At 37.2% G+C, this 16,264-nt stretch overlaps 1 protein-coding gene across 1 annotated transcript in view; it reads left to right on the top strand.

Annotated features, from left to right (window-relative positions):
* The first annotated feature begins 2,016 nt into the window (after window positions 1-2,016).
* HNF4G (hepatocyte nuclear factor 4 gamma) overlaps window positions 2,017-16,264 on the top strand; it is a 26,778-nt gene continuing 12,530 nt past the window's right edge. The window contains exons 1-5 of the mRNA XM_019544003.1: window positions 2,017-2,215; window positions 5,449-5,620; window positions 7,869-7,963; window positions 10,353-10,370; window positions 10,822-10,961. Of these exons, the coding sequence (XP_019399548.1) occupies window positions 2,101-2,215; window positions 5,449-5,620; window positions 7,869-7,963; window positions 10,353-10,370; window positions 10,822-10,961 (540 nt within the window). The 5' untranslated portion in view covers window positions 2,017-2,100. The remainder of the gene's footprint in view (window positions 2,216-5,448; window positions 5,621-7,868; window positions 7,964-10,352; window positions 10,371-10,821; window positions 10,962-16,264) is intronic.

The following is a 16,264-nucleotide window of genomic DNA, read 5'->3' on the forward strand; positions in this document are numbered from 1 at the left end:
GGACATGAATCCCACCTTCCACCAGTGCTACTGTTGAGCCCAGCTCCATGCAGCCATTGCTGGAATGGAGCAGGAGTGATTCTATGGCTTCCCCTGCTCTTGGGTCAGTCGGGAACTGGTTGGATCTGCCCTTCCTGTGCCCAGAGGTATAAATAGAGAGGCAGAAGAGGGGGTGGGGAAGGGAGGTGCTGCTAAGCATGGAAGGCAAAGGACAGGGTGACAAGACAGGGCAGTGCAAGATTTTTACCTCTTTCAGGGACTTAAAACAATCTCTGGCTGCTTGCCTTGCAGCATGATCTGGACTCTGCAAGGTCCCAATCATTCAGGGCTGTGAGGAACCAGAACCACTGAGCTACGCTGCAGAAATGGGGGATGTCATGAAACTACCTTGACACTTTTTGACCCATAAGTGATGGAGAAAAAACTCTTTTCCCTCCTCACTTTGAAGTTATTCTTGTTCCTGAGAATTTGTAGGATTGGGACTTTGACCTTGTAATTTAACTATTCTTAATTTTTCTTAAATTGCGCAATTGGAAGTTTTGGTCAAAATAATCCAATTATAACTTACAGAAAGATCACAATTTCATTCAGAAATCCTGTCTGAAGTGTGAGACACATAACTGAGAGAAAAAGGTAATTAACATTCAGAACTTTTTATACCATTTTAAGTAATGTGAGGCAATAACTAGTGACTAATTAGTTTAATAGCAATCGCTGCATTACTAAGATACAATTAATGAGGACCATTTGGAAAATGAAAACTTATGTGGAATGGTGTTAGTGTACAGCACTTCCTGGAACTTTTCTAAATAAAGGGGTATTTCAAGTGGATATTATTTCTTCTGAAATCCTATTTTAAGAACATTCTAAATTTGCTTTTAAAAACAGACAAGCCTTTGGGCAAAGTGCTCTTATTCAGGACTGGGAAACTAAACTTTTGTAGCCTGTAGCAAAATAAGTAGCAGCCTTTGCAGTTGTTTCATGCTGTCCTAGCTCCTGTGAGTCATTTGTGACTGGATTGGAGAGACCCACAGAAAGTCCAATAAAAACAAACAGTAGAGTGTGATACCTACTTCTGTGTGAATGATGAGTACCTCTGTTCTATTGTATGGGATATGGGGACTAGATAGATTAATATTGAGAATACTTTGGTTCTTCAGGATTGTCCCTCCCTTGCTACGTCTCTTGTAGTTTTTTTCCCAGTGGAGAAGGTAGAATTTCCTATCCTCCCATTGTTGTTTTTTGTTATTGTCAAAACTGCTTTTCATGGGGTCGGTTTGTGACTATATTTGGTAGAACAGTCTCTTAATCTTTTTAGTAACCATGTAACCAGTTACTGGAGAAGATTAATTATATGCTAGTCAGTTACACAACTCCGTATATATGGTGTGTAGAGAAATTATATGCACAGTGAGCATCTATGATGAATTGCCTAGATTATTTCCCACAAAGAATCATTTTAAAACACATTGTTCATCTGCTGCCTTCTCACCTGTTTGCAAAGAATGCACACAAGTGGTTTAAGCTAGGTGTAGGAAGAAAGAATCTCCCTGTAGCCTATCCGGTTGGTATGGCCAACCCCAAAGCAATTTATCTATTGAACAATAGCCCATTATATCCTCAGCATATTCCACTCCTTTTCTAGAAAGCTGTGCAGAGAGAAGAGCATTTGAATGAACATACAGACTGTTCCTATATGGAATAAACAAAGTGGTTTTTCATTTAGGATCTTTCATGCTCCCACAGGTTGTGAAGTAGAGGTCAAACAGTGGGCAGCATTTAGCACTACCTTACTAAAATGACTAGACTTATCTATTGGGTACTCCTTTCAATGTACTTACGAACTCCTGATAAGACAGTTCCATGAACATTCCAAGATTATCAGAAGAATTGCCTGGTCTACCATAAAAAAGAAAAAAGTACAGGCAGAATATGGCATGCAGAAGCAGTTTTATAGCTCCTCCCATTGCAGGACATAAGTGACACGGTTACAGTTAACTTTGGATTATCAATCACTGGTTCCCAGCAAAATAGAGTAGATCTCATCATAGTACAGTTGTACTTTTGAGCTGCTTTTCTTTAGTGTGTCCACACTCAGTGATGAGGCTGTCGGAACCGATATTGGACATGGAAATAGCAAACTACAGTGAAGTGTTAGATCCAACGTATACTTCATTGGAGTTTGAAACTATGCAGATTCTGTATAATGGCAATGGTGAGTTCTTATCTGCTTAGTGATACAAAATCAAGGAAGAAGCTAACAGAAAAAGTAACATTGAATAATGTTGTAAGGTGTTAGTCAGATTTCTTATTTATGTGGAATTTGTTTGTTTTCAATGCTACAAATCTGCTCTTTTACACTTCATCATTAACTCTAAAGTAATAACATTATAACTGTTCTATATTAAAGAAAATAAATACCAGTTATGTGTAAGAAAGTGACTGACATACACTGTCATCAGTCAATTAATCAAAGGAAATGGGTAGGTTCAGGAATTGTTTTATTTACTGTAAGACAAATGAATAACTAGTATTGATAGTTTTTGGCATGAATTTATATTTTGTAAATAACACTTAAAAAGAACAAAATTATCCAATGTTTGGGAAATATGATTGATTATGAAGAAAATTATCTCTTTGCTTTTGATGTCATTTCTAATTGATGGACTGATGTTTTATTTATAAAATGTTAATCTGATCTTTCCAGATTGTGTACATGTAAACCAAAATGAGGTTATAATCACATTGACTCCTTGCAAGCTAATGTTTAGCAGGGAGAAGTTCTTGGTATTTGACTAATGTAACATTTTAACTCCAGAGGGAGGTAGCTAGTTGCATTAGTCTGAAGTTAGGTTGGAGTTGTTTATGCTGTGGTTTTATGAGAAATTCATCTAATGAATTGTGACTCAAATATGTAGCATCCTGTATTTAACTTGACCCAAACTGAATATTATCCAACAGATATAAAAGAAATGTCAGTCTTTGAAAGTGAATATTTTAGTTAAAGACCATTAATTATAACTTGAAAACTGTTAATGTACTTTTCGTTGCCTTAGTCATTGTTTTTACTATGAAGAAGCAGAGCCACTCTTAATTTTTTTTTTTTAAACTAGAACAAATATTTCATGATCTACAAAGGAAGTTTCATTTGTATCTGTATCTTGTTCCCAATAACTTCTTTCTGAAAAATGCTCATTTTGCATACTTCACAACATCCAATATAGTACTTATGCAGTGCTTTATAAGTATGCCTTGAAACTTTTGGCTGAAATGGTGAAGTTATTTTGAAGCTAGGTTAAGTAACAGAAATGTAATTTGGTCTTTGATTGCACTTAAGTGGAATTAAAGAACAAGAAAAAATTCTTCTTTATCCATCTTAAGTGCAAGGTTTAACAATAGTTTCTTCATGTTTGGTTCATTCTTTACTTTTTTAAAATATGTTTTTAACAAGGATGATTCCCCTGGTACTTTTTAATTTTTGCTTAAAATAATTCCTTTACAAATCTGTTAATACTGTATGAAGGGGTGATGGAGGTCATGAGAGGAGGGGTGGGGTTCTTCCTTGAAACACAGCTGGTTGAATTATTCATTATAAATGCTTAGTTAGCAATTATTTTTTGTTAAATGTGATAGTTTTTGCTGCTGGCAATTCAGTCATGAACTTCTGTTAAGTAACTGCTGGCTAATGTGTACGTCCTTCTGGCTAAGGCACCAGATTGGGACACGGGAGATGTGGGTTCATTTTGATGTTCTGCTACCTATTCCTCTTCTGAACTTGAACAAATCTCTTAATTAGGATTGGTAAAAGGGATTTGAACCACATTCAGGCAGAAAAAAAAACACTTTTAAAAATCAGGTCAATAACTCTTTTATTTCAGAAGAAAATTGGGGAACAGGGTGAAAAAAGAAGATTGACACTATTGTAACATTTTGCATTGACTTTTTTTTTAAAGAAATGTTTCAGGTTTTTTTCATTTTGAAAGGACTTTTCTTTTATTTATTTGATATTATTTTACTATATCATAATGCTAAATAAAAAAAGCCTAAAGAAAAATGTTTCAATTTTGTCAAAACTAACCATTTCCATGAACCCCAAACATTTAAACAAAATGTTTTTTTTTCAATTCAGAACAGAGCTGTATTTTCAAATATCTAAATCCATTTTAAAATGGAAATGACATCCTCTGTACAGCTTTACTTTTAATCTATGTGGGTACTTCTACAAGTGCAACTAGTATGTCTGAATAAACTCTGGCGCAGTTTGCACTGAAATTTATTGCTCATGGGTGCACTGTTTGCATGTGCACCTGAGACCCCTGCTTGCTGAACTGGGGTGGACAGCCTGTCAGTCTGGGGCTGCTCTGACCCAGCTCAACTTGCTGCAGAGGGGTTGGCTGGGGCTAGTGGGCAGGCAATCCCTGCACTGAAGCACCCTCATACCACAGCCAGGCCCATCAGTGTCTACATGTGCATTGCAGCTGAGTAAATATCTCTACTGTAGGATGGTACCTTTGTCTGGCAGTACTATCCTATGGCAGAGTTAATTATTTGACTCTGTCCTAATAGCACCACACCTGTAGATGGTGACATTTTACTGTGGAGCTAATTAAATAACTCCATAGTAAATGTCTCATGTAGACCCACCCAGTATGTCTTAATTCCCTGTCTGTCAAACATGATTAATAATGCTCCCTTTCTTTCACTTTTTAATGTGTCTGTTTAGATTGTAAGTTGTTTGGGACAGGGTCTATGCTATCTTGCATGTACATGCAGCACCTTGACTATAGGACCTCAATCTCAGTGAACAAATAATATGTGTTAATGATGATAGTTTGTGTGAACAACTTTAGCTTATGGATTGAATGCCAGTAATTCTGCATCAGCCTTTCAACAAACTTTACTTGCAAGAAAATATCATTAAAACAATGCTCACTATCCAGTTTTATATGCAATTCTATTCAAATTTTCTCTTTATGCCTTTGTCAAAAAGAATTTATATTCTTTGCAGAGAAGTGACCATCATTGCTGAATTTTATAAAAAATAATTTATGTTTCATCAGTTAACCAGAAAAAATATTGTCGTCTCAATCTCTGTCTTGCTTATTTGTTAGCACGAATATTTCACTAAATGCACACAATACAGTTAGGTATTTTTATACTTTAACTTTCAAGTAACTGCTTCAAATCTGAAAGAGTTAAGACAAAAAGTTGTTATGAGTATGTTTTTATAAGTATTATATATTCTGCCAATCAATGATAAGCTTGAAAGTGCTCTTTAGAACCACATGCCATTACATAGAGGGTGTCTTTGAATTGTCACTAAATAATACAAGCCAATTTAAAGACATAAGGCCGGTAAAATCACCACGTGAATGTAAATTTGTCCTGGTGTAGCAGTCATTTCACTGTTTAATCATAATTACATTTGTTGTGCTTGTCCTTCATCAGACAGTTCTACAGCAGAACCGCTCAACATGAACACTGCTGACAGTGGAGCCAGTGGGTTTTGTGCAATATGTGGAGACAGAGCAACTGGCAAACATTATGGTGCCTCCAGTTGTGATGGATGCAAGGGATTCTTCCGACGTAGTATACGGAAAAGTCATGTTTATACCTGCAGGTATTTTAAATGTTCAGCCTTAAAAAATTTAGTTCATTAAACCAGCAAAACAGTAGCAAACAGTGCAAAAATAGCTTTCAGGCCTAATGTGCACAGTAAGATTTTCAGTCTTTAAATAATAAAGAGGATAAAACAAAGTTGTTTATTAATGTTAATAAGGGAGAAAAACACATTCACTGCAGACCACTCATGTCTGGAAAAAATACTTTAATACTTACCTTCCTCTCATGTGGAAGTTGCACTGAAGAAAATCAACTTTAAGACAGTATCTTTTTATTATCCTACCATCACCTTCCACTATCTTTCACTAATTATATTTTTCTATGTAGACTATATGCCATTCATCCTTAATAGCCTCAGGTTTGTTCTATCAAGACAGATCCTTGCCTTCTTCTTTGGTCTGAAAGACATATTGACATCATTTGAGTTAGCCTGACTTACAAGAATTAGAACAAGAATTTCTTAAAGAAAAAAATCTGGATTTGTAATAAGCAGAATTTTGATGATTTCTTACTATATTTTTGATGACGAGGAAATTCTAAAAAACTTCTTATGACTCCTAGGCTTTAATTTAGAATGTATAAAATATATATTTTAAAGAACTCCACACTGCTGGAAATAGTTTTCTGTTGTCCTTCAGTTCTACTGTGCTTTTTCTTTTTTGGATGCACCAAACTCTTATATGAACTAAAATGGACACTCAAGGAGCCCTACCTTGATCACTGTCAGCCAAGTATGGCGTTGAGCACCTCTTTAGAGTGCTCAGGGAGTTTTTCCTCTCTGAGGTAGTGACAGAGGCAGACCCCCCAAAACTTCCTCAAACAAAGCATAATTTGTTTCACCCATCATTATGCAAAGCAAAAATGAGGAAATAGACTTTAATCTTGTTTCCCCTTATATTCACTGTATGTTCCTTTGCATACTTTGGTAATTTCCATTCAGCTATCTGCAACCTGGACTGGGTAAAGCAGACCACGTTTTTCCATGTATAAGCATAAGGTGTGCTGAAAGACTTTCTTTACATGGCTGCCTAGGTTAGCATCCTAAGTGTTTCAGTATACCCTTTGATCTGAGGTTTAGCCTTGTTAGAGTAAAACCAATAATTCAGGATTTGGGGCATGTGTAGATGAAACGGGGGCCCTAAATTGAAACAGTGAGTTTTAAAAAACACTGCTTCAATTTAGGGCTGATTAAACCCCCATGTCATGCACGCACCCCTTTGACTTACCTGCTTCTCCAGCGGGGAGGAGAGGCAAGGGTGGGCTGCTGATGGGTGAAGCAGTCCCTGGACTGCAGTGGGGGGGGGGGGCTGGTGCTTCCCTCTGCAGCAGTGGCAGCTCCCACTCCCCCAGGCAGCACCCCCCTGCAGGTACCTGGCTCGGGCAGTCCCAGGGGGCGCTGCAACTGTGGAGGGAATCACCAGGCCCCCATGCAGCTCAGGTAGGCTCCGGAGGGGGGTGGGGGGCGGGGAGGGTGTGGAAAAGATCAGGCTCACTGCTTTTCTTGGGCAGAGCTGTTTTCCCAGGCTGCTGCCAGGCTGCCTGCAGGGCTTCCTGCAGAGCCCCTGAGCTGCACGGAGCCCAGTGTTTCACTCAGCAGCTGTAGAGGCAGCAAACTAAAATGCCTCAAAGAAGTTTTAGTTTTCTGCACCCCAAGTCATTTAATGCACATTACGCCACTGAATTTCCTACAGTGGCTAGATTTAATGTGCAGTACACCACCAAACACCAACACCTTTAAAGTGTCAGTGCAAAAGCAAATGCAAAAGTATTTAGCCTGCTTCAAAGTGTTGTGCACACATGCCTCTCATTTTGTCTACACACATTATTTATTATTTTCCAAATAGTAGCTTCCTCAATATAGATTGTGAAAGGGCTCCTGCTATTCTTTATGATTGTCCCTTGCTTTTTTGCGATTGTTTGAATTCCAGTGAATTTCCCCAGTACTGAACCCTTTGCTTGTGCTCTATGCTGGTTAATATCACACAGGTAAACTGAAATGAATATGACTGAAAAAATGATACACATGGTTCCATCCGTTTCTACCTTTTCTCCTTATGAGATACTATTCCTGTCAAATGAATAGGTCAGAAATATCTTTCAGGGCTAAAATACAGAATAAAGGTTGGCGAAGGATGATAGTTGGACACATTGTTTTAAAAGCTTGAATGCCTTTTTTTGCACTTTTGTTAATCAAGATTTTGTCTTATTCATGTTCCATAACATTCATCCCTCCTTGTTTTTAATAGATTCAGCCGACAGTGTGTTGTGGACAAGGACAAAAGGAATCAATGCAGATTCTGTCGTTTAAAAAAGTGTTTTCGAGCAGGAATGAAAAAAGAAGGTAAAAGATTTGTTTAGTACATATTAAAACAACCTTTTTCTAAATAGGGGTTAAAAAATTAGTACAAAACTAAATGAAACCCAGTTAGAAGTTTCCCATAGTACTACCATAATGGAGAGTTGCTTTTGTTTCTCTAATTTTCAAGTTAGAACAACTCTGGGAAAATATAAATTCAGTTCTGAATTTTGGACCCATATATTCAGGAATGTTCATCTATGGTATTGTTTTTCTTCCTATTATAGAGATATGAAGTTTGTATCCATACTTGTGTCTGAATTTATGTCTAGCAGTACTTTTAAGTCTCAAACTATTGCCTCTTAAATTCAGTTTAGATGTTGGAAGTATATCAGTGATGTTTTAAGTACAAGTATATATAAATTGAAAAAGAGTGTTGCCAGAGACAGCATGTACCCTTATGTGAAGGTAGCTAGTTTTGAATTTGTTAGGGCAACAGCAATTTTTGCTATCTACATTTTTGCAGGATAAAATCATCTGAACACAAAGTTTATACCATCACTGAGCTTTTATCCTTAACAAGAAATAGGTGAAATATAAGAATTTAGTACATTGCCCCATTTTGCATGAAGTTTTACTGATTGGAAAAATATTTTGCCACAAATTTTCACTTTATTTTCAGGTCTCAAATTTGATTGGTTTTTATTATGTTGGTGCATAGATCTGTTACTTAGGCTTACTGTACCCTCTCTATTCTTGTATCATCCAAGACAGAGATGCCTATGTGGCACTATCTAAGGTCCATGGGTCTGCCATCAAAGCAAGAGAAGCAGACCACTGTAAAAAGACCACAATATCAGAAAAACATGAGTATCATGGTGGAGTCTGCCCCAGGGCCTATTGATAAAATGATCATTTTGTGAGGACAGAAGGATATGTGGCATGGTTGGAATCCTCTAGATGTTTAAATGAGCAACAAAAATCAGAGTCTTTTTATGGTTCCTATGTCCTTAGCTTTAAATTTTCTGTGAAGCTGTTTTGCTTCTGTCATTGGCCATTAAGTTTGTTACAGTGAAATGGGTTTACAATACTTCTACATGTAGTTTTGTTAAAATAAGACTGATGCATTGTATATTTTTCTTACAGCTTTTCTTAAATATTATTAGAATTTGGGAGTATTTTTTTTTAAATATAGTCCTATGGTCAAATTTTGTTCTTAGCTACATTAATGTAAATATGACAAATCTCCATCAAGTTCTGTGGTTTTATTTTGGATTCATACTGGTATAATAGAATTTATTTCCTAGCATGTAGATCATTAAAATCAGTAATGCACGAGATACCTCGTGGAATCCTGATGTGAAAAAAATGTGGTACTTAGAATTTTTTTCAGGACGCTCAAACGTAATGAAACAAATGGATGAAAAGTGCCAAACTTTTTGCCAAATGTATTGATGGGGAGGTTTTTGGGAGGGGGAGAAGGGGAGGAGGAGAATAGATTCGTCCCCATATCTATGGTCTAAAGAGTTAATATATTAAGCCCTAAGCATATGCAACAGTAATTTGAAATATCTCCCTGGATTATGAAAGTTCACTAACTTTTATATATGACTATCAGAAAAGTGGTTTGCTTCAGCTTCTGGTTCAGTTCATTGCTGACAGTATTTTAATTTTTTTAAATATATTTAGTACTTTAGTTGCCAAGATACTAAGTGAATGGGGTCTGTATATCCAGTTAAAAAATGGTCATATTTCTAGTTTCATCTCTACATGAACATTTATTACTTAGTGTTTATCACTGCACAACATTTCTTATTATGACCTTAATAAAAGCCCCATCAGTAAATGTCCTTGGCAAGAAGTTAGTGCACCTCTAAAATAAGGTCTGTTCATTCTTCATATAAACTACAGGAAACTATGCAACGTATCGAGAGAATTTTTATTGAAGCTTTTGGTGCTACTCCTAAACTTCTGTAAAGCAGACTGTTTCTCACAAAATAACTGACATATTGGAAATAAAGCTGCTTCTCTTAGAGATGATGAGATTCTTTGCAGAATAAGGAAAAATGTTGATCAGCACAATACTTTTTTTTCCCCTCTCTCCTTGGCTTAACCTTCGATGTGGTCTAGGTTTTAGAGACTGTGATTGATGGTTTTATTTATCCTGTTTATTCCTAAATTAAAAAGTAAGCTCTGTTGTTTCATAAGTCATTTTCTGCTCTTATTAAGGGTTTCTTATTGCCTTTGCCACCCTCCCTGGATCTCAGAAGACAAAGCCCGTCACCTTGGAATTTTTAATTTTTTTTTTTTTTTGGTGCTTATTTATTGTGATAAAAACTGGCTAGTAATTACAAGTCCCTGAAGAGGAGCATAAGATTTCAGTTTTACAATTACTTTACTTTTGGATTAAGTTCATTATTCATTCTTGTTTCAGTGTCTCTCATAGGAAAGGGTGAGCATGAGCACAGCTTTCAGAATTTCTGTGACTCGGACATCCTGTCAGTGATTGTGCTGCACTCTGTGACCTATTCAACAGGACTGGGACATCTATTTCTATCATTGTCATAAAGCCTCGTTAATTAAGGCTGGTGGAGTGGCAAGCCAGACAAATTACTAAATGTTGTCAAGCTTAAAGAAGAAAATATGAGATGCTGCTGTTATAAAGGTGGTCACAAACACGCTGATAACTCGGTGTCCCACAACAATTAGAAAAGAATAATTTTAGTGACAAATATTATTAGACAAATAAATGTACAAATCTACTGTCACCCTTTTCTTATGGCTCACAGAGGTGAAACTCCAAGGTCCTGCTCTTGATGGATGTATTTATATAATAAACCTCTGAAATTATGTTTGACGACATTGACTACAAGCAAATAAATTGGATGTTTATTCTTTTCTAGCTGTACAAAATGAGCGGGACAGGATAAGTACGAGAAGAAGCACATTTGATGGCCGCAACAGTCCCTCTATTAACACATTGTCACAGGCTGAGGTGCTTTCCCGTCAGGTACAGCAATCCACAACAAAGTTTTTGAATATAGCTTCTTGATTTTTTCCATAATTATTTCTCATAGTTAAATATTTTCTTTATTGTGCAAAATATAGTGCCAGAGGCTATCCAGGTATCCTGTTAGCTTCTCCTTCCTAATGTAAGAATGCTATAAGAAAATATAAATATGCAACATTTACAAAGTCAGTGAAATGGTCACTTGAGAAAATCTACTTGCATTTTGTACATTATGTCCTAAACCTCTCTTTAGTAACATTTTATGATTTTTGACCTTCAAATTAAATACTGTTTTAAACATCTGGTGACATCAATCTGTTCCTTTGAGACTGCATTTTCAATGAAACAGATATCGAGTATAATTACATTTCAATGGGATTTGGGTATCCAATTCCCTTGGATTCCTTTGGCAACTCTACCTTTAATTATTTGGATTTTATAAATGGGGAAGTTGTCATCTCACACAGTGTTTATGAACACTCTTTAATCTGAACCAAAATCCCTCCCCACCTTTTATTCCAATCAGTTGTTGAGTAGAATGGTATTCAGTACTTTCCTGGAACTCCAGTAAATCACAGCCATTGATTACACATTTTCTTACTGCTTAGCAATTTGCTCAGAATTTAACTGCCACCATCTCTATTTTATAATTTCATCCTGACTGATTTATACTAAGCCGTATGTCCACAGATATTTTGTAATCTTGTCCCTTACCAGCATCTTCGCTAAGAAACTGCTGTCTCTGAGAGACTTACATAGCCATAACGCTCCTTTGATCCATCTTTGTTCCTCACCTGACTTAGAGACTGAAATGACCAATTCAGAACTAGGCCAGTACTAGTGAGCTAGTTGTAGAAGCCAGAAAAAAAGCTCTCAAAGCTTTTTGCATTCTCTTATTAAATTCTAGGTCGGATATTAAGGATGTTTTATCTAAGCCTTGTACTTTTTCTGTTTGTAATTGACAGTAACAAGTCAGTAAACACAGTCTTATGCTCAGAAACAATATGATAATGGGCATATTAAAAATGAGTAGAATAAGCAAGCAAGATGCATATTCACGGGAAAATCACCACCTATTCTTTGTTGATTATCTGAACAACAGATAAGCCTGAACTGACTATGTAGTTTTCCCTAGTTTGAGGAAATAGTCTCATCTTGGTCTAAGCCACACAATGCTGCTGCTTTTATTTCCATAATGTCCTAAACAAAGGCTCTAAAACCAAATAAATCTGCACTCTAGAAAATTTGGATCCCTACTTTGGAGCTTGTGTTCATCTCTGTGACAGACTTATAGTGATAACCTAATTAATGACTAACTTTATCTTTGAGCTCGGACTTTTGGGTGCCATTCCAGACATCTTGATAGTTGAAAATGTTTGGATATTCAAGACTGATTCAGAAAGTTCCCTGGCCCACGCAGGAGGTCAGACTGAGCCAAGAGGTTATGCAGACAGTCAGATTAGATGATCATGATGGTCCCTTTTGACATTTAAATCCACAGCTATCTTCACTTCCCTTACATTGCTTTGAATTTATTGATAGTACACTTCTGTATATTTTTATCCACCCAATAATTGCTAATGGGCATGAACAGTTATAAGAGTGGTTTCTTAGCTTCATGCTAAATATCCCACTGATATCATTTTCTTTCACCAACAGGTATTTCCCATCACAAATTATACCTTCCAAAGATGAAATATAAATATCAAGCAACACGAATAAAATATTTCAATAACATCCAGATGCCCTTAGATGGATCAGCCCCCACTGTTTCAAGCATAATACAGATAATACAGTCCCTGTCCCACAGAGCTAAAATGATGCATAACACTCCCAAAATACAAAATATTGTTCTCTGATAAACATGTTAATATATCATTATATTGGTATTGTGGGTCTCCTGGAAGAGGGCAATGAAGAGATTGAAGGGAAGGAAAAACAATGAAGAAACTACAGAGATAGTTTCTTCATTGTTATTTCTTTCTTTTATATATAAAAGATTTCTCCCTGAAATTCCTGTCTACATAGAGTTCAAAAGACCTTGCTCTTCGTTGCTTCAGTTCAACAAAAACACTTCCACCTCAGGTGTGCAGGGTTAATGCTACATAATTGGGGAAGAACTGGCCATGGTCTGTTAGGAGTGAGGCAAAGAATCATCAGCCTTTAGGGATACAGTGCAAAAAGATAATACTCATTCACTCAGCATGACTTACCACCTCTTCTTTGTGGTACCCTAAAAGTTAGGGAGGTTGGGACAGTAGGCAGGGGTCAATAGGAAGGCTAGGGCAGCACAACTATAGGGAGAGGTTTAATTTATGAAAATTCAGTGATTCATCTATTTTAAATCTAGAACATGTTTTATCATCCAGACTGGGTACAGACATTACACACAAACTAGTATAAGTTATCAGAAACCAATCTAAACCGTGGGGGGAGGAGGGGAAGGAAGGAATGTGGAGGGGTTCACCCCATCCCCTACAACTGTGCTAGCTTAGGGGGGGCAGGGCACGGCAGGGCAGAGGGCTCACCCTTCCCCCGTTCCCTTCTCCATCACTGGCAGCTGGCAAGGAGTGGGGATGTGGAGAGAAGCCACGCTGACCAGGTGGACCAGGCAGTAAGCAAAGGAGGAAACCCCGCCATGTGGATGTGGCCCTCCCAGACCCAGCCAAGGCAGCTGGGGGGCCAGCACAGTGGAGGCCTCTGATTTCCCCCACTTCCCCATTCTGCTGCTGGCAAGGGAGGGTAGGTCTGGGGAGAGATTCTGTGCTCCCCCCCCACCCTCTGTGGCTACCAGCAGGGTGTTGGGGATGTGTTCCTAACAGCTGATCAGGGATGGCCACCACTTGGCTGCACTCAGCTGCCCTTGGCAATCTCCAGCAAACTGGGAGGTGAGTTAGAGTACCTTCTACATTCTGGCTTCAGTCAATACAGGCATCTGCATGCCCCCTTGCTCTCCACTGAAGGATAAATATGTTCTGTTCCCTCCCAAACCAATCTATGTGGCTTAGAAACCCATGAAGATTTAAACAATTCAGCCTCGGTCTTCTTGACTGTGTGTATTTAGCCCAAACCTGACTTCCTATATAACACAGACTGTTGAACCTTATAGAGTAAGTTCTAAAGCCTATTACTCCTTGTTTGAAGTTACAGAATTTAGAAACACATCAGGTTTTGATTTAAAGTCAGTGAGGGATATTTTACCAGTCTCTAAATTACACTAGTCCACACTGTTAAAAAAAATCTCTTTCTTGTAGTCAAAATGTGTCTACTTTCAGTGTTCAAACACTGGATTTCATTTGCACTTTTTCTGTCAGGTTAAAGAGCCATCTGCTATCAGAAATATGTTCCCCATATAGGAACCTGTAGACATTGTTCTAGTCATCTCTTAGTCTTTTCTTGGGCAAACTAAATAGGTTGAGCTTCTTTAGCCTCTCATTTTAAGCTACATGTTCCAGATCTCAGATCATTCTTGCAGTCCTTCTATTAAATTTTCCAGTTTTTCAACATCCTTTTTTTGTAAGGTATACACTAGAACTGTAAGGTATACACTATATACTAGAACTGTAGACAGAGGTAACACAGCCTATCTGTTCTACTCTGCTATTCCCCTGATTATTCATCCAAGGACTACATTCTTATCTTAGCTACAGCATTGAACTTGGAGCTGATCTCCAGGGGACTTTGTACACGCCACGTTTCTTGCCTTTTATTGCACTGCAACTGCATGAATGTTTGCATGAGAGGGTTTTCTGGACACTTTAAAAGTCTTTCTGGCTCATTAAACTAAAACTCCTTAGATGTAGTTCAGTTTTGCTTGCTGGGAATAAAAACATTGCATCCATGGATTCGTTGTGTACAAACACAAAGGCACCCAAAGACATGTAACGAGCCTCTTTGTACACCAGATGGCACTGCAACTTTTTTATAGTTCACCCCTTCAAATTGCTTTTGCTTTCAAATTGCTTCCGCTTTTTCTTTTCTTGTGTGGTTTGTGTGCTCCCTGCTTTCACAGCTGCATAGCAGGGCATGGGCATGGGGGTGGGGCCCAGGCTGGGGGGGAGGCATTGCTGGATTGTCCAGCTTTTCTGTGGTGCTGGCCAGGGACCTGGGTAATTCATTCAAAAAAAGAATGTGTGTAAGCACAGATGCGGCACTCCAAAATAAAAAACTTTAAATTTTATAAACCTATTTAATTTAATAAGGATTAAAACCGGTGGTGTGTACAGACACCCCTGTTGGTTACCAGTCATTTTCAATGAATTTTATTTCAGGATACTGACCTATATAGAATCGGTGAATGTCAGCTTAAAAACTCAATCCCTATGAGCCGTCCCAGATCATGATTTCACTGTGAGTCGCTATATAGTTGCAGCGTTAGGTTCAGGATTAGGTAGGCATGAAAATATTTGGTAGTCAACATAATGCAGCACTAAGAAGCACAACTTCTCTAACATGACATGCACAGAGAAACACATTAAGATAACTGCACTGCTTCTAGTTTGAGATATAGCACATGAAGGACAGACATGGTGTGTTTCTTGGCCTCTATGTATGTTTTTATAAAAATTGGCATGTATCTTAGTGAAAAGTGTTTCCTAGTTTCTGCATAGTTTTGTCTTCATTTGCTTTTATTATGACATGTACTGTTTTGGTTGGTTTTTTTTAAAGAAATTGTTGAGGATTTCAGTATTCACCTCACCAGTCATCCAAAAATGCTCCAGTCTTAGCACCAGAAAGATACTTCTTTCTCCATATTTCACAGAATGCTGTGAACTGATGGTAGCCATACACAGAGTTGATACACGTTCTCTGAAACATCCATAATGGTTCTTTACTTCAAAGTTTTCTCTTTAGACATTTAATCCTGTTTTATATTTTTAAGTTAAACATATATATCTTTTCACTGAATCTTAATACTTTCTGTAGATCTTTCTGAGTGCCTATAACTTTATTATATATTCCTCTGAGCTTTTTCTTTGTAAAATGAGATGAAGGTCTACTTCATTCAATGCAATAATAAATAAATAAATACAAATGAAATAAACCAAAAATAATAAGGACACTAGTATCTTAAAGACAGTCATTGCTTAGAAGGAGGAGGTCCTGTAATGTTTAATAAGCATAATTCTTATTGCAATAAAATACAATGCTAAAATAGTAACAATGGGAGATTAAATGTTATAATTTATGTGCAAGATGATGGTCTCTGTTTTATCAAAAAATCAATGATGTGTATGATTACTTTTATATGTTTTGTTTACATTTAAATGTACTGTGAATCAGTGGAAACATGAAATAATAGCATGATATATTCTTGATATTTTTTTTTCTCAATG

Source organism: Crocodylus porosus, unplaced genomic scaffold, assembly GCF_001723895.1.
Source record: "Crocodylus porosus isolate Cpor-Errol unplaced genomic scaffold, CroPor_comp1, whole genome shotgun sequence".
NCBI lineage: Eukaryota > Metazoa > Chordata > Crocodylia > Crocodylidae > Crocodylus > Crocodylus porosus.